General features: G+C 35.6%; 1 protein-coding gene across 1 annotated transcript in view; it reads right to left on the bottom strand.

Moving 5' to 3' along the window:
• Positions 1 to 27,349, bottom strand: part of LOC107565081 (dystrophin-like) — a 119,607-nt gene that overhangs the window by 47,896 nt on the left and 44,362 nt on the right. The window contains exons 21-50 of the mRNA XM_016250270.1: positions 24,739 to 24,919; positions 24,007 to 24,152; positions 21,092 to 21,304; positions 20,019 to 20,132; positions 19,269 to 19,424; positions 18,897 to 19,067; positions 17,302 to 17,484; positions 16,851 to 16,985; positions 15,217 to 15,369; positions 14,958 to 15,119; positions 14,588 to 14,698; positions 13,891 to 14,064; positions 13,502 to 13,657; positions 12,832 to 13,002; positions 11,174 to 11,353; positions 10,198 to 10,320; positions 9,712 to 9,843; positions 9,389 to 9,505; positions 8,964 to 9,098; positions 5,476 to 5,628; positions 5,079 to 5,249; positions 4,538 to 4,648; positions 4,197 to 4,342; positions 3,642 to 3,663; positions 3,214 to 3,324; positions 2,873 to 3,018; positions 1,697 to 1,820; positions 1,001 to 1,176; positions 691 to 838; positions 395 to 526 (exon numbers count right to left, since the gene is read on the bottom strand). Coding sequence (XP_016105756.1) covers positions 395 to 526; positions 691 to 838; positions 1,001 to 1,176; positions 1,697 to 1,820; positions 2,873 to 3,018; positions 3,214 to 3,324; positions 3,642 to 3,663; positions 4,197 to 4,342; positions 4,538 to 4,648; positions 5,079 to 5,249; positions 5,476 to 5,628; positions 8,964 to 9,098; positions 9,389 to 9,505; positions 9,712 to 9,843; positions 10,198 to 10,320; positions 11,174 to 11,353; positions 12,832 to 13,002; positions 13,502 to 13,657; positions 13,891 to 14,064; positions 14,588 to 14,698; positions 14,958 to 15,119; positions 15,217 to 15,369; positions 16,851 to 16,985; positions 17,302 to 17,484; positions 18,897 to 19,067; positions 19,269 to 19,424; positions 20,019 to 20,132; positions 21,092 to 21,304; positions 24,007 to 24,152; positions 24,739 to 24,919 — 4,353 coding nt within the window. The remainder of the gene's footprint in view (positions 1 to 394; positions 527 to 690; positions 839 to 1,000; positions 1,177 to 1,696; positions 1,821 to 2,872; positions 3,019 to 3,213; positions 3,325 to 3,641; positions 3,664 to 4,196; positions 4,343 to 4,537; positions 4,649 to 5,078; positions 5,250 to 5,475; positions 5,629 to 8,963; positions 9,099 to 9,388; positions 9,506 to 9,711; positions 9,844 to 10,197; positions 10,321 to 11,173; positions 11,354 to 12,831; positions 13,003 to 13,501; positions 13,658 to 13,890; positions 14,065 to 14,587; positions 14,699 to 14,957; positions 15,120 to 15,216; positions 15,370 to 16,850; positions 16,986 to 17,301; positions 17,485 to 18,896; positions 19,068 to 19,268; positions 19,425 to 20,018; positions 20,133 to 21,091; positions 21,305 to 24,006; positions 24,153 to 24,738; positions 24,920 to 27,349) is intronic.

Genomic DNA, 27,349 nt, shown 5'->3' with positions numbered 1-27,349 from the left:
TAAAAATACATTTAACTTATGCTAACATAAAAAAAAAAATATATATATATATATATATATATATATATACAGTATCAATGCATTACAGTAGCCTGAGGATAATTAAAAGAGAATCAATAGTTTTGAGGAATTAATGAGAGTTTAGGGGGAAATACTGTATGCTTAATTGTCATGTAAATAATGTAAGAATGCAAATAAAATAACGCAACATGCATTCTTGAGATGAATCTTAATGTATTAGAGGTACGTTGTTATGCATCTACAATTACTTGAATCCTACTATTCAATGATAATGCCCTCATTAAGCTGTAATCACGCCAAGGTCACAAAATCATTGAATTTAATAGGCCAGAAAGATCAAACAGTAGAGAAGGAAAGAAACGATTTAGATTACCTTGGCCCATCGCATGTTGATAACCTTTAGATGTTTCTCCAGAGGTTTGACTTTATCAGCTGGGAGAGATGAGCCTTTGCTGTTGATCTGATGAAGCACTTGCTTCCTGCTCGGCAGTTCCACCACCCGGGCCTGAAGAATTTCACACACACACACACACACATATTAATTATCTGCTCGTCTTTGTGACTCAGTTTTGGTGATTTGCCTCATGGGAGAGTTAGAATTTTAATATGGAGCTAAAAGCTATGTTTTTTCCCCCATGTGTGGTATCTTTTTAAGCAAGTGATTTTTACCTTCACTTTTTCTAATGTTGCACTGAGCTGTTCCTTGTGACCTGCTTCCACAGGAAGTGCAACCACAGCCTCTGCATCATCCAGCCAGGACTGAAACTCCCCCATGTCTTCATTTAACTCGGCAAGAACAATTTTTGACCCTGCAGACCTAAAACACACAGCAGCCATATTTATGCATTCATTCAAAATAAGGACAAAAGGGGGCAATTATGTAGGTGTTTGCTGCTCAAATTGAATTATGCTAAGATATTCAAACGTGTGCGGCTCTTCACAAGCTGCCTGCATTAATGCGTCCTGAATTTTTACTAACCGTCTCTTGATCTCAGTGAGCTGGTTGGACACTTTGGCCCAGCGGGAGTTGATAGAGGCGAGCTGCTGTTTAATGTGGTCCCTGTCATCCTTACTGCACTGTGGAGTCAGATCTGTCCCAAGAGCACTGAGCCCCTTCACTGCTGCTTCCTGTTTCTCCAAACCCCCCTGGAGCTCCTGGGAAAGTGGAATGTCACAGTATGGATACTCTGAAAACTAATCTAACATGACTTACTGCCTTTAAAAATATCTGGTAACACTTTCTATGAAAGCTTTATTACTGATATTAGTTATTAAAAATAATCCACCCAAATATGAAGATTCTGTCATTATTATTTTCTCACCTCATGTTGTTCCAAACCTGTATGACGTTCTTTGTTTTGTAGAACATAAAAGATCATATTTTGAAGAATGTTGGTTACCAAACTATTTCGGTTACCATTGATTTTCATTAGATGAATAAATAATAGATGTTTGGTTATCAACATTTTTCAAAATATCTTCTTTTGTTTTCTGCCTAAGAAAGAAATGCATACATGCTTGGTAACACATGAGGGTGCATAAATCATGACAGAATTTGAATTTTTTTGGTCAACCATTCCTTTAGTAGTAGTCTTAATATATTATACACAATACAATTTGTTATATATTATATTTAAATAATAAAATTGTAGCCACAGATTAAATTTATGATTACCTTGAGGTGGTCTCTATTATTTATGGGGTCTTGTTCATACTTCACTACCGTCCTCTCAGCATCTGTGAGCCAATAGTCAAGCGTTTTCTGCTCCTCACTGAATTTCTTGGCTTTTTCAAGGCGTCTGGACAGCAACACAAGTAGACAAACAGAAAATTTTTAGTCAGAGAGTAAAGAGAGAGAATGTACTGAAAATAAAAATCAATATTCTTATTTAAAATGCAAAATATATTGGAATCAAAAGTTAATGTGAACATTATTTAATTATAAAGCATTCAAAAACATTTTTGTGGCTTACTAATTGACAGCTCATTTAGAATAACTCCTTTACTTATGACTAGAAGATTGCATAGATTTTGAGGCATTCTAAATACTTAATCTGTTAGCAAATGTTTTTAATTAAAACTATCAAATGTTGTTTCCATTAACAGACATAAAGCTGAAATAAAATAAAACAAATATTAAAAACTTAAAAACCCAATTTAAAAATTATACTTTTGCAACTGAAGTTAAAGTACTGAAATAAAAGCTTAATATAAATATAAACATGACAAGCACATAACAAATTACTAAAACTTAAAGGGGTCATATGATGCAATTTACATTTTTCCTTTCTCTTTGGAGTGTTACAAGCTCTTGGTGCATAAAAAAGATCTGTAAAGTTGCAAAGACTAAAGTCTCAAATCCAAAGAGATATTCTTTATAAAAGTTAAGAGTCAGCAACACCTACCTAAAATGCCTCGTTCTAACACGCCCCCACATACCTATGTCACTCTGTGGGAAGATTTGCATAACGCCGCCCAAATGTTCACGTGCTTTTTCAGACCGATGAGCTTTGTAAAAATCGACGTGTTTCAGAAAGGCGGGGCATAGAGGAGAAATAATAATGTACAGTATGTGGAAAATAATGTTTTTTTTAACCTTAAACCGCATAAACACATTTAATTACACCAAATACACAAAATACTGTTCTTTTTAGCAGTACCATATGACCCCTTTAAACTAAAATAAAAATTTTAAAATAAAAGCTAATTCAAAATATTAATAAATACTATAAGAAGATATAAATAATACTAAACTAATACTATAATGTTCACGAACACCTCGGAACAATTCGCCTATTTAATAACACATTCTATTGGCAAATTTCAACAGTGTAATGTCATTCATCCTTACGCAAGTCGGTCATGATAGAGCTTTATAAGGTTTTCCCAGTTGGTTCTGAGCAGCTGGACCAGTAAACTCTCCTCCGGATAAGAGGCACCCCTTCCCAGAACTTCCGTCACTGGACTCTCCAGTTTATCCAGATTAACTTTAACCTCCTAAATCACATGTAACACAGCTGATTAAAGCATTTATATTAGTTTTACTGCTGTTTCAATGGTGGGCGTAAAACAAATTGTGTTCATGTACAGCTCAAGAGCAAATCATTAATAGATTGAATAAGCTCTTGGATACAAAAATGCATTGGCTAATAAAAATCATTTGTAGAAATGAGACATGGTTTATAATATAACCTTAAGGCACTTGTCTTGTTGGGGAACGTTGATGAACGCTGCAGACCAGCGCTCAGGAGAGTTCAGTAGAGCTTCGTTTTCAGCGATACACTGCAGCAAAAACTGCAGCTCCTAAACATACAAGGATGGAGAAGAAATGTGTCTTATTCAATTTTAATTAGATGGGTAAAAAAACAGATTACTGTTCAATGAAGAGCAATAAACAGATGAAAAAATGAATGTTCAGGAAATAAAAAAAAACACTTCATACAACTCAACTGTTTTTCAATCCCTGATTAAATCAATAAACCATAAGATGCAGCACATTACAGTGATTTTAACACAGGGAAAATATTTTCATGGAACATGATCTTTACTTAATATCTTAATGATTTTTGGCATAAAAGAAAAATCAATAATTTTGACTCATACAATGCGTGTATATATACAGTGTTGCAACTGGATTCCCCACTGGATGCAACGAATTCCTTGTTTATAATGGGTTTTCATGTTTTTGAATCATCGCTCCGGCCTGACAGGGCAACATCACAATATGGCAAGGGGCGTAACATTTCCATCTCACGCTTGAGGTATTCGGCCAATCACAACGCACTGGATAGCTGGCCAATCAGAGCACACCTTGCTTTTTCAGACCGATGAGCTTTGTAAAAATCGACGTGTTTCAGAAAGGCGGGGCATAGAGGAGAAATAATAATGTACAGTATGTGGAAAATAATGTTTTTTTTAACCTTAAACCGCATAAACACATTTAATTACACCAAATACACAAAATACTGTTCTTTTTAGCAGTACCATATGACCCCTTTAAACTAAAATACAAATTTTAAAATAAAAGCTAATTCAAAATATTAATAAATACTATAAGAAGATATAAATAATACTAAACTAATACTATAATGTTCACGAACACCTCGGAACAATTCGCCTATTTAATAACACATTCTATTGGCAAATTTCAACAGTGTAATGTCATTCATCCTTACGCAAGTCGGTCATGATAGAGCTTTATAAGGTTTTCCCAGTTGGTTCTGAGCAGCTGGACCAGTAAACTTTCCTCCGGATAAGAGGCACCCCTTCCCAGAACTTCCGTCACTGGACTCTCCAGTTTATCCAGATTAACTTTAACCTCCTAAATCACATGTAACACAGCTGATTAAAGCATTTATATTAGTTTTACTGCTGTTTCAATGGTGGGCGTAAAACAAATTGTGTTCATGTACAGCTCAAGAGCAAATCATTAATAGATTGAATAAGCTCTTGGATACAAAAATGCATTGGCTAATAAAAATCATTTGTAGAAATGAGACATGGTTTATAATATAACCTTAAGGCACTTGTCTTGTTGGGGAACGTTGATGAACGCTGCAGACCAGCGCTCAGGAGAGTTCAGTAGAGCTTCGTTTTCAGCGATACACTGCAGCAAAAACTGCAGCTCCTAAACATACAAGGATGGAGAAGAAATGTGTCTTATTCAATTTTAATTAGATGGGTAAAAAAACAGATTACTGTTCAATGAAGAGCAATAAACAGATGAAAAAATGAATGTTCAGGAAATAAAAAAAAACACTTCATACAACTCAACTGTTTTTCAATCCCTGATTAAATCAATAAACCATAAGATGCAGCACATTACAGTGATTTTAACACAGGGAAAATATTTTCATGGAACATGATCTTTACTTAATATCTTAATGATTTTTGGCATAAAAGAAAAATCAATAATTTTGACTCATACAATGCGTGTATATATACAGTGTATGTATGTATATATATATATATATATATAATATATATATCATACATACATAATTATGTTGTTAAGCCAACATCTATTGACTTTTTTTTACCACCAAGAGCACACTTACACTTTTGTGGTGCACTTGAGTGAAATTAACATCCAGCTCCGCCCAGCGTTTATTGACCGGGAGGAGGCGGGGCTCCACCAGCTTGGCAGCTCCGCCCTCAGAAAGCACACGGCCCAGTCCGCGCAAGTCCTCCAACTTCGGACACTGCTGTTCAATCTCAGAACCAACTGCCTGATGGAGAACATACATCAATTCTTTTGGTGTACAGTCTTGAAATATCCTTCAACTTCTTAAGGAGGAAGCAAAGGGACTTAAAAGACACAGTAAGTCCCTTTATACTTTTTAAAAAACATCCCTGGTGGGAAAAACTTTGAAAAGGCTACTTTGAAGAAGCTAAAATATAAGAATATAAATAATAATTAAGACTGGTAGTGTAGACAGAAACTTTCACTCTCACTTTCACTCGGGGCTCCTCGGGGGGATCAGGAAGCTCTGCTAAGGTCTTCTCAATTTTGTCCAGCCACTGCATCATGTCATCTGTTTTCTTACAGAACTGGTACCACTGCGGGGCAAGAGCAAGGGCCTTCTTCTTTCTTAGGGCTCTCAGATTCTATAAATGCAGAATGAATATATTAAGACTCTTTACATATGGTACATTCATACATCAAAAACAATGAACAGTAAGTCTATGATTATATAACCCAGCAAAACATGATTTACCCAAGTTTAACATACCAACTCGAGCCCAAACCCTATATCGAAAATGACTGGCTGCTGATAGTATGATAGTAACTACTCTAGAAACTAACCCCCTCCCAGACCTTAGTTTTGACCATGTTTCTAACCTACCGTAACCAAAGTGTGACCTTTCTTATTCCAGTTTTGACCTTGTCTCTGACCTGAATAACAAAGCAGGAGTTCAACCTAACACTGACCAAACTGACTGACTGTACAGAATATAAATCTTAAATATAAAAAGCCATTGTCAATTTTTAAGCATAAACCATAGGGCTGGGTAAAAAATATCGATATCTTGATTTAAATCGATTATCATTTTTACGGAACGATATCGATTCTTAAATCCCAAGAATCAATTAGTCTAGCCTGTTTTCAGTTAATGGACGGAACATTGAAGCGCACCTCCCATCCAATAAATTGCAATAAGCATTGTGCTTTGGTACTTTTAATATAAAAACAGTCTCACATTTCAAATTCTGTCCATTTTATTGCAGTATTCAAACAATAAATGCTGTTTTGGTGCGGTTTAATGTGGAGTGACAGATCGCTGTAGCGCCTCAGTTCAACAGACGCAGCTGCTCAAGGCGCACGTGAACTGATCGTCTCCTCCACATTAATACCAGCTTCAGCACAAAATAAACATGACTAAACATCCGAATGCAAGTTAAAAGAAAGAGTACAACTTTACAATCCGTATCCTGTTTTATGTAATCTCTCAATCAGTGTTTCAGCCGCGCAAAGACCTCAATATAACAGCTTGTATACAATGTCATGTAATGTCACATTTACCTCAGAACAAAACATATTCGGTAACCATAAACTCATTAATCAGCTAGAAAAATAAACTGTAGAGAGTGGCATTTTGTTAAATATATTCACCTTATAACATATTCATTATAATTTTTACTGTTCTTCAATGTTTAATTTATGTTTGAATAAATCCATCAAGTTTTTATGACAGCCACCATTTAAATGTTTATAGCCTATTTAAAAAAAACTGAATTGAAGTAGAAATAATATGTAATTGTAACGTTATTATTTAAAAAACTTCATTAAGTGTAATTTTAGCAGTTGTATAGCCTACAAATCAGTCAATTTTAACCTTCAATATTATAGTAATGTAGTACCAACTGACTCTCATGTATATTTTACAGCATTAGTTGAGAGATTTTTTTTCCTTGAGACAATTTGGCATGTAGCCTACTGATATATATCCAAAATAATCGATATTGAATCGAATCGAAAGCTTGTGAATGAGAATCAAATCGAATCGTGAAATTTGTGTCAAAACCCAGCCCTAATAAACCATACAAATTTGTTGTTAGATTTATGCTTAAAACAAAATAAAAAAATTATATATACTGTATATGGGGTTGGGGTGTGCCCGAAGCGTGAAACAAATAACGCGTTATACGGAATATAATTTTGCATTACAAGATGCTGCCGTGGGCTTTATTGCTACAAACACTTAAGGGATAACTGAGAATGTACATGATCAACATGGATCTTGTACTGCATTAAAACCAAGAGCATGCACATTACTGATGTCCAGCATGTGAGGAGCAAGATAAGGGGGTGAGGACATTTTACAAAAATTTTTGCTAATTCGTTTTTTTTAATATTGTGATTCTTAGTACTGCATGAATTAGTCCTTGTGTAATAGTAATAGTGAAGTATATCACAATGTGTATAAATTGTCCTTGATTACTGCTCAACAGTGGGGAATAGATAATGGCAAGTTGTTGCAGGTTCATCCATTATATTTATTGGCGTTTACTTAAAAAATAAAAGAAATAATATATTAATATTATTATGAAAGCCTTTCTTTCTAATTTCTGGAAGAGCCAAAAAATGCACATTTCAAATTGCTGTAAATCAGTCCAATTAACATATCAAAGAGAAAACCGTCAGGATCACTACTTATGCTATGTTGATAAAATAACGTTGGGCACAGTTTTCAGAAATATATGGAAAGGTGGCATAAAGGCATTTTAAATATTGCTCAATGTAAAATACCAAATTTCAGCCTACCTCTCAAATATATCATAGAGGTTTGCACAATGAACATATTTAGATATCCAGTTTTCCATTAAAGATATTATTTCATTTCGTTAATAAATTTTTTTAAACTACATTACCCATAAGCCTCTATCATTCTGTCGATGGAAAGGGAAAACTTGGCGCTGTTATTTGTAGTTCATTGAAGTTATGCTTAGGGTTAGGGTTAGGATCTCGCTGAAGGAGTAATTTCTCTCAACATAGCAACACTTCATTGTTGACTTAATATATTACAAACGTGATAATATCAGCAAAACATACTTTTGTAACACGATGCGCTGTTTAATATGGGTTAAAGGATAGTCCAACCACAGACAGTCCTGCAGGTGTCAAGGGAAATTCACAGCCAATGACATCACAACTGAGCAGTGGCGTCACACTTCCTTATCCATTTATGGTAATTTATGACACGTCTTCTGCTTTTCGGCTGAGGGGGAGGGATAGATTCTATTAACAATAAGTTAAATTTGCTACCTATTAGATTGTGTTTTATTAACGTCTACACCTACCCCTTACAATAATGCAAATACAGTAATTATTGTTGTTCAGTGTGACAAAAATTGGGCATATTGATGTGCGCATGCCCAGCTGTATTCCATCTAGCCTTAACCGATAGTTTTTGCCACTATAACGAATAAAAAAGCAGTTAATTACAAAAATGTATCCAGGAAAGACTTAAGGGGAAAAAATCATGAATTGAAACAAATGGGAACGTGTGTGTAACTTAGAAATATGTAGCAAAAAATTATTAAAAAAAAAAAAAAAAAAAATATATATTTATATATATATTGTTTATATATATATATATATATATATATATATATATATATATAAAATGGGAAAAATAAATAATAATTTATCTCAGAATTTTAAAGTTCACTTAAAGTTTGCTTTACTGAGAAAAAAACCCCCCAATAAAAATACTGATGAGGAAACAATTTTTTGTAACGTGCAATCAAACTTACAATTAACTGCTTTTGCATTACCGCAAAATTACACCGTATGGACAGTTAGATGTTTGATGCATTTGTCCTGGGTTTGTATATAAAGAAAACATTAAAATTCAATGGCGTGTTATGAGCCTAATGTCAAGAGCTTGTAAATGCATCAAATGTGTACTTGACATGTGGCAGCATGCAAAATAATTACCTTCAGAGTGTCATATTTGTCATGAAGAAGATTGTGTTTCTCACGGACAGCCTCTCTTTTCTCCCCGCTAGGAGTTCTCTTGAGGAGATGTTCTCCTTTTAAGAACAGTTCATTTAGGGCATCCTCATCTATGCCCTGTGAATGAAATAGCAGACAAAATTAGCAAATTATGTCAGAAGTGCCGTCAAATCTATCTATCTATCTATCAGACAATTTTCAGCCGTTAAAACCCATAAGCAATGTAATGATGTACTGTGCCAGCATTTGTTACTCATGAACCAGATCCATTCCCTGAAACTCATTATGTTTCTTGCCATGAGATCTTTACGATAAGCTCGGAGGCTGTTTCAGCCTTTCGCTGGCCGTGCGGTTCCAGTGACTGAAATTAATTTTAGCCAAAGAAGCAGCTGAGAGTATTTTCTTACCACATCCTCCAGGAAATCTTCCTCTTTTAGATTTTCACCTAATTTAATCTCCTCGTCCAGCACCTGGAGCCATATATTAGCCTGTCTATGGTATTCCTCTAACTCTTGAGAGGAGGCCTGGAAGAAAATATGATCAAATATATAAAAATCCAATTAATTACATACAAAAAATATATATTTTCTAAGTGTGATAATAAGACAATGTCTCTGACGAATTTAAGGACCAACAAAGGAAGAGAAGTCAGATGGCACACCATGGCTCTACATATGTGTTCTATGTATTTGTATATGTATATCAGACATACATCTTTTCATAAAACTACCTGTCCCAATAAAATCCTCTTTGCAACAATGTCAAATCGTTGATTGAGCTGTTCTAGCTTCGGTTTAACTTGAGCTTTACAGTGTTCCCCTCTGTTCTTTATAAGGTCCACTGCCAGAACCACAAAAAAAATCTACTGATATAATTGGTAGTAAGTTGTAGGAAAAAAAAATATATATATATGATATATATATATCATATGTAAATGACAACAGAAATGATGATCAATAAAACTACAAAACTTTTTTTTTTTGTCTGTCTGTTTTGTTCTCCCTAATGGCCTAATCTAGAGTTTTATTTGCTGCAAATGGCTTCCGATTAATGAGCCATCAAAACATTATTGTCATAGAAGAGATGGATAACCTTTTATTTAATTTGATGGAAAATGATGGCTGCATAAAACAATCTCTAGTCCTCAGTAATGGAGAACAGTTGGTTGTCAAGTGGAACAGCTCATTGTGAGTGTGTGTTATGTGGTAGAGAAGACCTTTATAACGTGCTCGACACAGCCCTGGCTGTCCATCTCGTCAAGCGTTTCTTCAGCACGATCCATCCAGGTGTTGATCTGAGAAATGTTCTGCTCAAGTGTTTTCATTTGACTCTGATAATCCTGGATGACAGATGAAGTTATATTTACATTTGGCTGGTTAGCACAAAGGAAATTTGTAGCGCAAGGAAATTTCATGTCACATTAAAGAAATAGTTCACCCAGAAAATGAACATTCTGTCATTATTTACTCACTGTCGTGTTGTTCCAAATCTGTATGACTTTCTCTCTGATGCTGAACACAAAAAAACAACATTTGAAGATTGTTTTCCATGACATTTTCAATAATAACTATAGTGAAATATAGTGGAAGGTCGCATGGGCCACTTTCATGATTGATTTATTAGGCTTTTGTGTCCTTTTTTGACATAAATTTCAGAAGACTGATCAGTTTTTTGCAATACTCTTATGTCCATTATGAAGCATGAAAAAGTCTCTCTTCAACAGCATGGAAAAGAGTGAAAAGTGAAATCCTTTTGCATAACGTGATAGAAAGTAAGTCATACAGGTTCAGAATTTTCGAGTTTGGGTGAAATATTTCTTTAATCGTTTTGATTATACCTTAGAGGCCAAGCCTTATCTCTTGACATAGTGTCCCTCAGATATTTATAGTTATTCACAACGTAGAGCAAGGAGAAAATATAGTCAAAGAGATAAAAGATGAGAAAAATGATGGAGGAAACAGCAAGTAGTAGAAAGGTAATAAAGAAGAGCGGCAGATAAATGTGCTTAACAGTTTCATAACATTATTGCCGCCTCCAGAAATCGCTGTCTGGATTTAAAGGAACAATATGGAGATGTGAAATTGAAAGGAAATGAATTTAGCCTTGTAGGGCATATTTAGCATAAGAAATATTTTGCCTAGAATGAAATGACTCAGAAAAGGGTCAGACAGTTGCTAAGAATGGTTGCTCACCAGCAGGAGTTTCAGCCACTGCTCGCTCCGTGACGTCACTGCGATCCAGTTGCAGTTGAGCAGACTGACCTTGTCATCAATCAGGTTCTCCTGGCTACGAAGTAAACCCTTCAGGGTCTCTGCCAACTCCCTCACCAGTTTCAGCTGTGGCTTATGACGCTCAGTGTCCTCCTGAGTCGCCTGGGTGGGAAAGATGATGATTTAAAGGGGTCATATGATGCAATTTCAATTTTTCCTTTCTCTTTGAAGTGTTACGAGCTTTTGGTGCATAAAGAAGATCTGTAAAGTTGCAAACACTAAAGTCTCAAATTCAAAGAGATATTCTTTATAAAAGTTAAGAGTCAACCACGGCTACCTAAAACGGCTCGTTCTAACACGCCCCCACATGTCTACGTCATAATTTAGGAAGATTTGCATAACGCCGCCCAAATGTTCACACAAAGAAAGAAGGCGTAACTTTTATTCTCGCTGTAGCATTGTTGCTGCCGCCATGTCGTGAAGACGCTGTGTGTTTAGTTGTGAAAGCGAAACTACTTTGTTTGGCCTTCCAAAAGAGGACGATATCCACTTCGTCATGCCTGGAGCTGAACCGTGCTGGTTGCTGAGGAAATACATCAACTTCGCGCTGTGGATCGCCGGATCGGCTTTCACCGTGGACGAAGCGGAGTCCAACCCGGGGTCGTCACATGTGGTTGCCTGCAAGCCCACCGGCTGCTCCTTCGTCGGCCGCGCCGTTCTCTAGCCCGCCGGCCGCCGCTCACTCAAGCCTGCTGTGTGTGATGTTGTGTGTTTTGTTGTGAAAGCGAAACTACTTTGTTTGGCCTTCCAAAAGAGGACACGACTAGAAATCAGTGGTTAAGTTGTATTTACAACACTGTTCCAGAACAGTTCAACCCAAATATTCAGATGTGTGCAGCACATTTTATGGAGGACTGTTTCCTGATCCTGGTAGAGTAGACTACAATGCCGGCTGTTCTGACTCACAGACGGTAAGTACGTTTACATATTTAAAGGATTTGCCACTGATGATTCAAACTCCGGCCTGACAGGGCATCACAGTATGGTGAGGGGCGTAACATTTGCGTCACACGCTTGAGGTATTTGGCCAATCCCAACGCACTGGATAGTTGGCCAATCACAGCACACCTCGCTTTTCAGACCGATGAGCTTTGTAAAAATCAACGTCTTTCAGAAAGGCGGGGCATAGAGGAGAAACAATAACGTACAGTAAGTGGAAAATAATGTGTTTTTTGAACCTTAAACCACATAAACACATTTCATTACACCAAATAATTTTCTTTTCAGCAGCATCATATGACCCCTTTAATAGGCTGTTTTTGACCTTTTCTTGTCAAAAATGAAGTAACTAAGTAAAAACACACACCCACCTTCTTGGAAGCAAAACAGCATTGCTAATAAACTAACAATTCACCATTTTAAAAAGAATAGTTCACCAAGAAATAAAAATACAACAAACATTTTTCAAAACATCTAATTTTGTGATCTACTGAAAGGCATTTTAGGTGTGGAAAAACATGGAGGTGTGTAAATGATAACAGACCGGTCATTTTTTGGAAGAACTATTCCTTTAATGACGAGCTAACTGTTTCAGATATAAACAATGCAGCTGAAATGAAACCAGTTGAGTATTCATTTACCTTTGCCCAAGCCAACTCTGCATCCAAATCGCTTGGCATGCCTTCCACTGAAGAGCGGCGCGTCAGTTCCTCATCAGTAGTTGCCAACCATTCTGTCAGACTGTTTACCTCCTTCTTAAACTTCCTTAATAGCTTTAAAAGCTTCTCCAGTTCCTGCTTTCCTTCTGTTACCTGCACACAGACAAATGTTTTGTAAATCAGTCAACAAGTGTTCAACATAAATGGAAACTATTTACTATACAAAACTTTTACAATACTATTTAAAAGATAGTTACTAAAATATATACTGTGTTCAAATGTTTAGGTACGGTGTATACTGTAAAAACAATATCATTACAATTTAAAATAACTGTTAAAAGTTTAAAAGAACAGCATTTATTTGAAATAGAAATTATAAATGTTTTTACTGCTGCTTTTCATGTAACTTTTACTGTTAATTTAATGCCTTTTGCTTGAATAAAAGTATTCATTTCTTTAAAAAAATCTTACCCCAAACCTTTGAATGTTAATGTGAAACATAACATAACATAATTTCCATACTTTCATGGTTTTGATATTACTATTGTGCTAAAATAAAAAACAAAAAACAGTAACAATACACAATACACAATGAGTAGCTGTGTCAAACTAGGACTGCACATGTCTTACATTTAGCCTTGTATTCCCCTACCTGTGAACCCAAATCATTGTATGCGAGTTTGAGGGCCGTCAGCCTGTCGTCCAGCTCTTTGGGTTGCTCTGTCTGCTGCTTCTGCACAATCTGTCTTCCCGTCTTTATCACTGTCTCCACCTCTGATTTCACCTCACTCAGATTCTTATAGAACTTCTACATGGGAGAAATAGAGAATGTGATTAAACTCAGTGTGATATTGCTGCCTGACAAGAACCAAATGGCAACATATGATAAAAAAAAAAAACTACAATTAAACAGTTAGAAATTATAAAAATTAGAACTTTAACAAAACACAGAACAAATTTCATACTGTATGACGTAATCAGTTCAATCTCCACAACTATTCATTCATTAACAATTGATGTATGACACCCTACATTACCCACCATGCATTGCTCCAACTGTGACTGTACCACCTCCTGCTCCACACTCCGAATACTCAACACTTCTAGCTTCCCTTTCACCTCCTCTAACACTCGCTCACATTCCCTCAACCGTTGATCAAAGTTAGCCGGCTTTTGGAAAAGTCGGAACTTGCCTTTAACATGTAATAGTTTATCCTAAACAGACACAAAAAACAGGCATTTATTAAAAGGTATTTGATTACTTGTTTATTATTTGATGAATGTATTTAAGCAGGAAGTATGGTGGCCCAGTAGTGCACGACACAACGAAATCTCCACAACACAATGAAATTGCCACAACACAATGCATAGGACTAATTTTGTTGTGTTGTGGCTTGTTTCCATTGTGCTTTGCTAATTTCAGTGTGTTGCGGCTTGTTTTTGTTGTGTTGTGCTAATTTCATTGTGTTGTGGCTTGTTCCATTGTGTTGTGCTAATTTCGTTGTGTTGTGGCTTGTTTCCATTGTGTTGTGCTAATTTCAGTATGTTGTGGCTTGTTTCCGTTATGTTGCAAATCGTTTCCATGGTGTTGCGCTAATTTCATTGTGTTGCGGCTTGTTTCCGTTGTTTGTGGAGATTTTGTTGTGTTGTGCACTACTGGGCCACCATAAGGAAGGATCTAGCAACATGACAAAACCAAATTCAGCTATTAAAAACTATAATGATCTGTGACTCTTACATATGTCGCATCAATTTCTCCAATCACTTTCTCTGATGCGTCAACCTCGAAAGCCTTTTTCTTCATGTCATCGAGAGTCACCTCATGACCATTCAACTCAGTCTGAATTTTCTGTTTAATGAGATAATAAGGCAATAAAAATTATCTTTAAATAATAATTAACTAAATACTAAATCAAAGATGTTAAGTGTACATAAAAAAATATATAAATAAAAATATATACAAAATAAATAAAAATCCCTGAGACCTTACACAGGACAAGCGGTTTTGAAGAAAACCACTAAATTACACTAAATTAATAATAATAAAAATAAAATATACAATAAAATAAATGTTTATTTGGCCCATATGTATGAGATGATATGAATACCTGTGCCTCCTGAGGTATCTGTGCAGCGTCTATGTCATCTGCTATGTAAGCAGTCAAATGTCGGTCAGTGGTGTTCAGAGAGTCCTGAATGAGGCGCAGGGTTTTGTCGTTCTCCTGGGCCCACTGCAAGCTCTTCTCCAGCTGCTGTCGCCTTTGTAGAGCCTGTTTTTGACATCAGAAAGCGGAAGAGAATCAAAACACGAGAAAATCCAATGAATATACTAAGGGTTTCAGCTGCAGCAATACAAGAAGTTCCTACCCTTTGCATTAGTTCATCCCAGCGTGTGTTGTAGTCCTCCAGTTTTTTGTGTATGAGCTCATCAAGGACTCTGCCATCCATAAGGGTCTGGGCTAATTCACGGATCTGGTTGCGGTTATATTCAGGATGCTCTCTAATCATGGTATCTAAAGACTGGAAGGGAATGGGGAAACCACTTTGATACCTATGATTTAGATGTCATTTGAAAACATAAAACTTAATAAAAGATGCTTTCCATGGTGATAATGCAAGATTAAATTTTTGGTATGACTATTTTATCATCATAAGTGCATGTATTAGCTCATAGGAAAGAAAAATCACAAATGAGATCTTTTTAATATCTCACATTTTCTCCAAGGCAACTAATTAAGTTTGTTCTGGAAGCATTCCAGCATTCTGGAAGTCAATAAATGTTTTGCTAAAGTCTTAAACCACTTTGATACCTATGATTTAGATGTCATTTGAAAACATAAAACTTAATAAAAGATGCTTTCCATGGTGATAATGCAAGATTAAATTTTTGGTATGACTATTTTATCATCATAAGTGCATGTATTAGCTCATAGGAAAGAAAAATCACAAATGAGATCTATTTAATATCTCACATTTTCTCCAAGGCAACTAATTAAGTTTGTTCTGGAAGCATTCCAGCATTCTGGAAGTCAATAAATGTTTTGCTAAAGTCTCTTAATTCTCAGTTTTGTAAAATGTGTGTAACCTCTAGAGCAGGGGTTTCTCAAAAGGTTTTTGTCAGTTGAACCCCTTAGATGTAAAATATTTCCTCGAAATACCCGCAAAGAAGTTAATATTTCAATAATTTAACAACACATTCGCATATTCGTGGTTCTCTGGTGTCACATCACATGCTAGTAAACAAATAAAATATTTAATAGTTTTTAGTAAGCGTTTCATTTTTATTCGTTTTTTTTTTTGTGGTAATTATATACAGGGCTGCACAGCTTTGACAAAAAAAAAATTGCGACTGCAATTTGAACTGTGATTTGTAAAATAACTGTGATTTTGAACAATATTGTGATTCAGTTTTTTTTATTTTATTTTATTTATTTTAATTTTCAACTTAAATTATAATTTTCAAACATTTTCTTTTTCGACAACACACAAAGCTCAGTTTGGAAAACACTGCTCTACAGTTTCAGAAGAGATCATCAATAATCATCTGAGAAACTTTTGAGACAAAGTGGAATCTCCAATAAGAATGGCATTTAGGTCGGTGTCCTGCAATATGAAAAAGCAACCTCTAAACAATAAAATGTTCCTCTGGGACAGAGTGACCTTTCCAAGTCAAACTCTTACCTAAAATGAAAACTGTGTCATCATTTACTCACGCTCATGTCATTCTAAACCTGTCTGCTCTTATTTTTCCAGTAGAACGCAAAAATAAATTTATTTCTACAGCTCTTTTAACATCAACAGTTCATGGTGACCACAGGCTGTCAAGCTATAAAAAGGAAGAACAGAGCATACAACTCAATATTTGTTTCCTTATGTGAAAATCAGACCAAAAACTATTCTTTTAAAACAACCTAAAGTGACTGGCTTTCAAGAGGCTTCCTCTTTTGGTAAACAGTCTCATAATATCTCTGAAGTTCATCTCAAAGATTTTTAGCACTCACAGTCAAAGCTTCTTCTATTTCCTCTACACCTCCTTGAAGGCTTTCGGTTTCATCAAGTTTCTTCTCCAGTAGGTCCATCCAGGCATTCTCCAAATCCAAATAAGACAGCAGTTCACACCAGCATGCCCACACCTCCTACAACAGCCAACAGAAATGGGCATGTGGTTAGTCAAACATATCACACTGGGCCTGGGTCCTGAGAATTTGATCAAACGTTAGAAGAACCACATTAGTGGTTTGAACCGAAAGAGCCTGGCGCTGGCAACATCAAAGTCGTGGGTTTGATTCCCAGGGAACACACACACACACACACACACAGATAAAGTGTAAATCTAAAAAGGACTTTAAGTTGCTTTGGATGAAAGCATCTGCCAAATGAATAAATGTCAATGAACGAGACACTATTTGACTCCTGAGCACAACCCCATCACTGGCACAATATCAAGCTCACCTCTAAAGTCTTGCATTTTCCATCGAGCCGGCTGCACAGTCGCTGGTAGTTAGAAGTCAAAACATCCAGTTCTGCCTTTAGGGCATCATGGGCCGCTGGAGGAGCCTTTGAAATGAAATTGGTGACTTTATCCGTCAGTAGCTTCACCTTTGTTTCCTTTTGATGGACTTCCTCTTGAGCCCGCTGAGTGGGAGAGAGGAGAGGAGATTACGTGAGCATTCAGATGTTTTCACCAAGGTTAGTGAACATCAGGATTCTCTTAATCCTCTGTTTGCAAAGTTAAGCTAAGTTTGGCACTGGGACAGAGAGAATACCAGATCCCCGCTGTTGACTGTTGAACTTGGGAAGTTAAACAAAAATGTGCCCCATTTACTTCACTAAAAGCACAAAGCAACAGGATCACATAGAGGTGAAAAGCTTCTGTGCACCGAGACGGAACCTGTTAGGAAATTAATATATTTCAGTTGTCTAGGTGTCAGTCTTCTGCTATCATGACAACTGTCTGGGGAGCTTCTCAGACACTTTGTTCTCAGTACAACATGTTCGTTTTTCTTTTCTTTAAAGTTTGGTGTCTCGGCACTTTCAGTGAATGGGGCACAAATTGGTGTCCCCTGACTGTTGTTAAAAGCAATGAAGACACAAATCCCATGTTCTCTAGTGAGATTAGATGTGTTAGATAAGCTATTATCAAACATAAAACTAACACAGCATGAAAAGTAGTCAAACAAAGTCTGTCTCCCTCTTAAAATGTGAATTTTGGCTTGTTCCACCTCAGTGGTCCTGATCTTTTAGAGGTATCCCTCATTAGAAATCATATAATAAATGTCATAATTTTGACATACTTCAATCAACTGATATTCAATTATTTGTAGAAATAAAATATTTTAATACTTTAATTTATTGATAGTTAGTCAGTCCAAAAATCCAACCCTCTAACCATATGATTTTTATATACATGTAATATAATATGCAATATAATTTATTACATTTAGTTTTTTTATTTAATATTTAGGTAGAAAGATCTAAAAACTAGCATTTAAAATCTAAACATGTCCCACATTTTGGTAACGTTTGCAAAATGTGCACATTTCCAATACAACAAAAAACATCAAATATTTCATTTAACTTTTTTTTTCTCTTTTTGCTGAAAAAGAATAAAAATTTTACTTTATTCAAGCTTTAACTGTTGTTGTTGTTTTTTAAAGCTCCTCAAGATACACCCACAGAAAAAAAAACATCATCTATATGATCACAACTCTTTCATAGACAGCAGCTAGAATAAATGAAGAACAAATAGAGACATTTGTTTTGTTTCCCCTACTCAGATTGTTTCCCTAAGAAAGAAAAAATACCACATTAAAGCTATGTATCTATTTAATAATATCTCAAATTGTTAGGTTGAGTGATTTTTGTATGTTTTAACCAAATTCTTTCAAGACCAAATTATCTAAATTAATCATTTTAGCTCTATACTCTCACAGTTGTTTCTGTTTTTAATTTTCCAGAGAAACGTCTAAGATAATTGACATTGACTCCATTAAGTTTTCTAAACAATGACATCTTCCTCTGAAGAAACATGTTTAAAAGGCGCAAACCTTCAGTTCCTCCACCGCCTTATGGAGCTCCTCAGGTGTCTTGTACTGGAAGTCTCGTTCCAGATACTCTTCCTCTGCCTGAGTGATCCACTCCTGCATTTCCTGCATCTCCTTCCTCAAACTCACCGTCATGTCCAGCCCTCCTTTCAGGGCTGATTTCTTAGCATATGCCTGAGGACCAACAAAAACACATTTTTGTTTTAATGACTACCTGAAAACTGCAGAAAAATGCTCTAATAACAGCAAAGTTTCACTTAGATATCGCCTAGGTGTGAAAATGGTATGCATGGGCTTTTAAATTTGACTAAATTGTACCTCACCTCGTAATTAATTAGTATAATGCACCGTAAGCCCATGTGGCCCACTAATTACCTGTTTGCAAATGAGCTCCCACTGAGCATTGAGCTCATCAAGCATCTTCTGTATTTTGATGGCAAACGGTGTCTCAGCTTCCCTCTTCAAGGCCAGTCCCACCTCATTGATGCCATTCAGACTTGGTTGGACGGTGTGGATGTCGTTCACCAGAGCCTGGCAAATCAAAGGAGAATGTTTGAAATACATGGTCTTGGCCATCCTGAAAACCAGGTCATGCCAATGCATTGACCCAATTCTACTAGACAGAAGCGAAGCTATTGCCATTATTGCAGCTAACTTACCATGGGGCACAAAAATACAGAGATACCATTGAAAAATGTAATTTCGTGTTAAGCTACAGATTTCATGACTAGTAATATGAAAAATCATTCCCTGCCATTGCCTGAAAAGAGAAGGCAGGGTCTTTACTGAGTCAGGTCCCAACGGGTTTACAGCTTATTCATCCACCGCTGCGGCTATATTAGCAGGTCTCCCAACATATTTTTGCAGATTTCATCTTAATGAGAAACAGCTCTTCCTCTTCCAGTCCAATGCTTTAATTTAGGCTACGCTTCGCCTCTGCATAAAAAGCACTCTCTTCTGAATTTTAATTTTTGGGCCATGTTTGTGAAACACAATGGTGAGTTTCTGGATCACGGTTGTTATTTTAGCACATCTTGCTCTAGGTCAGTATAGCATCAGGAGCTCTATTCTAGTTTGAACCACAAACTTAGTTTTTATTGCTAAATAAATAAAGACTGTCCTCACCGTGCACTGTTCCAACTGTTTCTCCAAAGCCTCTGCATCTCCCAGAGCTGGCCATTCCTCATTCAGGAAAACATCCACTTCTGCCATCCACTTCTGCAGAGTCTTTGTGTCATTCTACCATGGGATGAAATAATGGGTTATCTGAAGATGCAGTCACACTTTGTGCTGCAACAGCCCATAGAAATGTAACAAAAAATATCAATAATATGAACATACAATAACAAATCACACATATTCCTTATGTAATATTTCTTATCACTAACAATAGTATATGTGGTGTTTTTGGTAAACATGTTTTATATTCATACTAAGTGAGGCAGTCGATCCTTTTGCGGTTTTATGCACTTATGTACTTTTTTAAAATATGTTTTGGCTACCACCTTTTTTATTTTATTTTATTTTATTTTAGAAGTGAATGGGATGAAACGGCAAATAATCAAACACTCACTGTTTCAAAAGTATCGCCGCAAGGCATACAACACAATATGTTAACACGATTTGAGTTAAAAATGACTTCGTAACCTTTTCTGTGTACAGTAACAGTATAACAATGTACACAAGTTTGCTGCCATGACAATGTCTAAAATCTTTAAATGACCTTAAAAGTAATGAGAACAACTTTACAGCTCAAATAATACACGTTTTAACAAAAGAATGAATGTGAAGTGTTTTATAAAATTACAAGCTGCATATTTAAAGGTCTCAATCACTTGCAATGTAAGTGCCTCCGTGCAACCTTGATTTTTGCTCTTTTTAAAGAAAACAAGTGACAAATGCTGTTGACTGAGCTTAATTTCTATTGAACCGAGAATCGTCACCTGAGATATAAAACAGCAACCTTTAAGTAATAAATGTCTCTTCTTGGAAGAATGTAGTTCAAAACCTTATAAGCTTTCTGGGTAGGCAGCTGACTAGGTGTTGAGACACAGCCAACATCTTCAGGTGCCTGCATTCCAGTACATTTTACTTGGAAAGCACCCAGCGTGGTGGAGGTGAAGTGTGTCTGCTTTAGAGAAACTAGAGCCCGTGTAATTTGAGGAAAAGCCTCATCAGCATGTTGTTTCAGTACGTGCCTGGAACTGCTGTAATTTGGTCATGTGATCCTGCAGCTTCTGGATATTCTCCTCCAGCTGCTCAGACACACGCCTCCAGCGCACCATCACATTGTCCAGCTCGGTCCGGTACTTCTGACAGATCTCTGGAGGCGCTTTCTGGAACACCTGCTCAGCCATTTTATTGAGGTCATCCACGTCACCCTGATGGTCCTTCTGTGCTGCTTGAATTGCCTGAAAAATATTTTGGCACTCATTCAATGTGCATAAAAAAGTTAATTAAAAAGTAAATTGAACAAAAATACTAATAATAGATAAATCTATGAATACTGATTGATTAAAAAAAAATAATAACAAATTACATGTTCCTCATGATCTACCATAGTAAATGTGTCATTTTTGTAAATATGCTCCATATTAATAATAACTAATCATCAAATTAAGTGGTACAATCTACTTGAAATCTCCTAGAAACCAAATAAACCTACTAGAAACCAAAGTCACATTGATTTCTGTTGATTAATATTTATTTCATTGATACTAAATATTACCATAAATGTTTAAGTGTGTAATTGTTTGAATTTACTTTCTCATATCCCAGATTAATGTGCATATCACACTTGGAATCTTGTACAATTTAATAATGCTTTCAGCCCCATTTAACACATTCACTATTAAAATAAACACATTTTAAAACGAAGGGAATGGTTTGAATAAATTTTGCATAATTCTGCCGATTTCATTTAAAAATCAGAACACAAACTACAAATAAAGTCATTAGATTCTGTCTGTAAACACTACTATTCAAATATATGTTTTTTTTATTATGTTCACAAAATATGCATTTATTTGATCAAAAATACAGTAAAAGTAGTAATACTGTAAAATATTATTACAATTTAAAATAACTGTTTTCTATAAAGTTAAATAATGTTATTGTCACCTGTTAGGTTTATGGACTAGTTTTGGCCACTAGAGGCACTCATTGCGTTTTATTTTAGTTTCTCGCCATTGCATCATGTGCTATTGTTCTCACCTGTGCCTCATTTCCAGTGTGTATTTAAGTTGCTCTGTGCCTCTGTTTTTTTGCTCCGTGTTTGTTATGTTGAGACCAATCTCTCCAGTCTTCTGGTAAATCCCTCTGTGATTTTTCTCGGGATTTATTTGCTCTGTTTGATTATCTGTCTTTTGCATCTTGATGTCCTTATTTTTACCCCTCGAATTTTTTTTATTTTTTATTTACCCTTTTGGGAAACACCATTTGCTCTTTGATGTTTCTAGACATTCTTTTGGATTTTTTTGTACTGACTCCTTGGAACTATTTGGAGATTCTGTTTGGAATTACTTAATCATTTATTGCATTGACTTCTTGAAACTATTTGGATCTTCTGTTATGGAACACCTTTCTGAACTAATTAAATGAGACATTAAATTTATTCTCAGACTGAGCTCTCATTTCTGCAATTGGGTTCTCTACCTTCTCCTACATTGAGCCCTGACAGCCCTGTTCTAACCTTGGTCCTTACAGTCTCCCAAAAGAAAGAATTGACTTTATTTGAATCCCAGTTCTGCGACGGCTACACGTCATGCGGTAACAATTGCATAATACCTGTCTATGTTTTACGTTGGCCAGCCGCAAACAACTTGACCTGCTCTCAATAATGTCATTTTACGGATAACTCCTTCTCTAATCTCTGTGAGTTCATTGTGGGAATTCATAAAACGCTTGCTCTTAAAAAGTGGCTCACTGAATCTCAACCTATAAGTATGATAAATAATAGATGTTTATATTTACTAGTGCTGGGCAGCGATTAATCGCATCCAAAATAAAAGTTTTTGTTTATATGTGTGTACTGTACTGTGTATATTTATTATGTATATATAAAGACACACATGTACAGTATATATTTTGAAAATATTTACATATATTAACATGCATATTTATATTGATATAATTTATATTATATAAAAATATATTTACGGTATAAAAACATTTTTCTTAAATATATACCTGTGTGTGTATTTATATATACATAATAAATATACACACATATTATGTACACAACTTTTATTTTGGATATGATTAATCGCGATTACTCACTGCCCAGCACTAATATTTTCTATCGAGTGTTCAAAATACTGAAATATGGCAATGGGCGTATCATTTCTGTATGCGGCAGACCAATCACAACAGACTGGGCCATCTGGCCAATCAGAGCAGAATAGGCTCACAGAAAGGAAGGTTTTAGAGAGACTGAATCTTAGAACTGCTTCAAATGAATCTTTTGAGAATCGTTGGAAAATTAGGTGATATTAAATGCATATTTTGAGAAAAGGAAAGCGTTGTTTGACCTTGCATGCATGTAAGCCTATTGTAGGATACTCCCAAAAAAATCACATCCAAAATAAAAGTTTTTGTTGACATAATATATGTGTGTGTACTGTGCATACTGTATATTTATTATGTACATATAAATACACACACACATATGGAATATATTTAGAAAATATTTACATGTATTTATATGCATATATTTATATTCATATAATTTAATTTATATATAAATATATTTAATATATATATAAACATGACATTTTTCTTAAATATATACATGCATGTGTGCGTATTTATACATACGTAATGAATATACACAGTACACACACATATATTACATAAACAAAAACTTTTATTTTGAATGCAATTAATCGCAATTAATCATTTCACAGCACAAATTTTAAACTTAATTTTTACTTAATTATTATTTATTAAATAAATTTCAGTAGCCACTTTTACTGTCTTCAGTGTCAAATGATTCTTCAGAAATGATTATAATTATACTAATGTAAATATATTCAACAGAGATGTCATATATATATATATATAAAATAATCATTGTTTTTAAATGAGTCTTATGCTCTTCAGTAAAATCTCATACCTTGATGTCTTTGAGCCTCTGCTCCATGACAGGGTACTCAGTCACTGCTGTGGAGGGGATGGCTAGTTTATTCTCACACTGCTGCAGCCAGGCCAGCAGCGCTGCCATCACATCCTTATAACGTGCTGGTGGAAGACTAGACTGGACTAATACAAGAGAAAAGAAAAGAAAACATGTCTGAACACAATCTCCAGCCAGCAGTCCTGCAGTTTTCCACAGATCATGAATGTCCATCATTCACAAAATTCAACAAATGCCCCACTTCCTAAGTGCCTATATGTTTGTTTTTCACAAACAATTCATTATCAAATCATCTGATTATGTTTCAGCAACTATTCAAAGGTGAAGTAATGTCAGTCATTTTTAATCACATTTTAGCATTCTGCATAATTCTGAAGATTTTCTCACACAATCAGCATAGAAAATAGTTTGAGAATCTTTCTAAATTGTGTACAAACTCATTAGACATGAACTACCTTTCAGCCAGAGAGTACTTAAAAATTAGAACAAGGCCATGAAAGTTTCAGACGCTTTTGTAGCCTAAAAGGATAGAGATGCTTGTTGATTTGAAAGATTTATGAAAATGCTGCCAGCTCAGAGGCTAACGTAACCAAACCAGACCACACTGCAGGCTGAATCCTACGTACAAGTGCTGTCATACAGTATGTGAGTGATCCACTTTTAAACTCCCTCAACGTTAACCCAAATAGCATAGCACTAGACACCTCTCACCCAGAACAAGCTGTCTTTCCCTGGCCCTCAGGTCCTCGAGGACATGGTGGTAGTGCTCTTGGAAGGCAGAGATGTCAGCATCAAAGAGAACAGGCGTCTCTTCTTTCTGCTGCAGCTCCTGAAGTTGTTCATGCAGCTTGTCCACTTGTGGTTGTAGAGCGGAGAGACGAGCGATCTCATCCTGTGAAAGGTAATAAAGCATTGGGCTTGTAACGTTTCAAGCTAAGTCACATAATGGCACAGATACTGGCAGGAAAATGGCCCCATCTTTTTGCTGTCAGCCCTTGTCACCTGAAGTGGGAACAAACATGAATATTTAGCACTTATAACTTGACTCATAACTTCAAAATGTCTATACTGATTCAAATACAAAGAATATTGTTTTGCTGCGAGGCAAATGTTTTTACAGACTTCACAAATTCAATAAAAACTTCATAAAATATCATCTTTAGCTTCGAGTTTTCTCTTCACAACTCTTTCATTGCATCTTCTGTCCTTTAGTAAAGCGTATATAGATATTATTTATGATATGCTGTATATAAATTACAATTGCAATAAAATAGCTATAATAAAACTGTATTTTTATTGATCCAATAAAAATAGTAACGTTGTAACTTAAATTACATTATTGCTGTCTGCTACCATATGAGATTCTCTGTTTCCTTTTGTTTCGAGATAGGTTGACGTGAAATATCAAAATTTTTATCATTTTTTATAATTGATATATATTATTTTTGTAATTGAGAGCGAGAGAGAGAGAGATGCAAGATATTATTGTATATCAACATTTGCAGAGAAAAAATATATATATACTGTATATCTTTTCTTTCGGCCCTAAATAGAACCACCAAATTGGCAAATTACTTATCAATCAAACAATTAAAAGACAAATCCTTTCAAAATATCGACCATGACTTAGAAATAGAGAAAGGAAGACATAAAAGATCCTGGATACAGAGAGAACAGCGACTATGCAAGCACTGTGACTTAAATAAAATAGAGGATGAGAAACACTTCTTGTCTGCCCCAAATACACCACTACAAGGCAAATATTCTTTCCACAATTTGAAGTATTGCATTGTTCATTTTATTCATTGGGATGACTCCATGAAACTATGCTATATACTCAGAGAGGATGAGATCACAGTCAGACTAGCTGCAAAATATGTATACACCTTACAAACCATACGAAATGGTTAATTAATTTGCTTTATTTTGCATTCTTCATTGTATATATTTGTAATTATTATTATTAATATTAGAAATACTGTCTGCTGTTGTTATTTTTATTTTATTGTATTTATTTTCTCTTATTTATTACTCATTTTTGTCTCCTTTTTTACTTTGGTGGTGTAATCATATTCTGTACTGTACACATGCTTTGGCAAAATGCTTTGGCAATACTGTAACACAAATGTCATGCCAATAAAGCACCTTGAACTTGAGAGAGAGAGAGAGAGCGGGTAAAATAAGTATTGAACACATCACCATTTTCTTCAGTAAATATATTTCTAAAGGTGATGTGGACATAAAACTATCACCAGATGTTGGTATCAACCCAAGTAATCCATACATACAAAGAAAACAAAACAAATAATTAAGTTCTCTGTAATAAAATGGAATGACCCAGGGAAAAACACACTTACTGAAATGTATTTAATACTTCGTACAAAAGCCATTGTTGGTAATGACAGCTTCAAGACGTCTCCTGTATGGAGAAACTATAGTCGCATACATTGCTCAGGTGTGATTTTGGCCCATTCTTCCACACAAACAGTCTTCAAATCTTGACGGTTCCATGGGTCTCTTCTATTAACTCTAATCTTTAGTTCTTTCCATAGATTTTCTATTGGATTCAAGTCAGGTGATTGACTGGGCCATTCTAGCAGCTTTACTTTCTTTCTCTGAAACCAAATGAGAGTTTCCTTGGCTGTGTTTGGGATCATTGTCTTGCTAGAATGTCCACCCTCATTTCATCTTCATCATCCTGGTAGATGGCAGCAGATTTTTATCAAGAATGTCTCGGTACATTTTTCCATTCATCCTTCCTTCAATTATATGAATTTTGCCAGTGCCACACCATGATGTGCAGTGCTATTTGACCTCCAAACATGGTGTATATTATGGCATCCAATGAGTAAAATTTTGGTCTCATCTGACCAGACTATATTCTCCCAGTATTTCACAGGATTGTCTAAATGCTGTGCAGCAAACTTTAAACAAGCTTCAACATGCTTTTTCTTCAGCAGTAGAGCCTTGCATTGTGAGCGTGTATTATTTTCTTTGAAACAATTGTACCTGCTAATTCCATGTCTTTCTGAAGCTCTTCACAAGTGGTCCTTGGCTCTTAGACAACCCTTCTGATAATTCTTTTAACTGCGGTGTCAGAAATCCTGCGAGAAGCACCTGGTCGTGGCCGGTTTATGGTGAAATAATGTTCTTTCCACTTCCGGATTATGGCCCCAACAGTGCTCACTGGAACATTCAGAAGTATAGAAATCCTTCTGTAACCAATGCCATGAGTATGTTTTGCAACAATAAGGTTGTGAAGGTCTTGAGAAAGCTCTTTGCTTTTACCCATCATGAAATGTTTCTTGTGTGACACGTTGGT

Source organism: Sinocyclocheilus grahami, unplaced genomic scaffold (genome assembly GCF_001515645.1).
Source record: "Sinocyclocheilus grahami isolate Dianchi unplaced genomic scaffold, SAMN03320097.WGS_v1.1 scaffold25.1, whole genome shotgun sequence".
Taxonomy (NCBI): Eukaryota; Metazoa; Chordata; class Actinopteri; order Cypriniformes; family Cyprinidae; genus Sinocyclocheilus; species Sinocyclocheilus grahami.
Note: the sequence above shows the minus strand (reverse complement) of the source record. Positions and strands in the feature narration are given on the sequence as shown.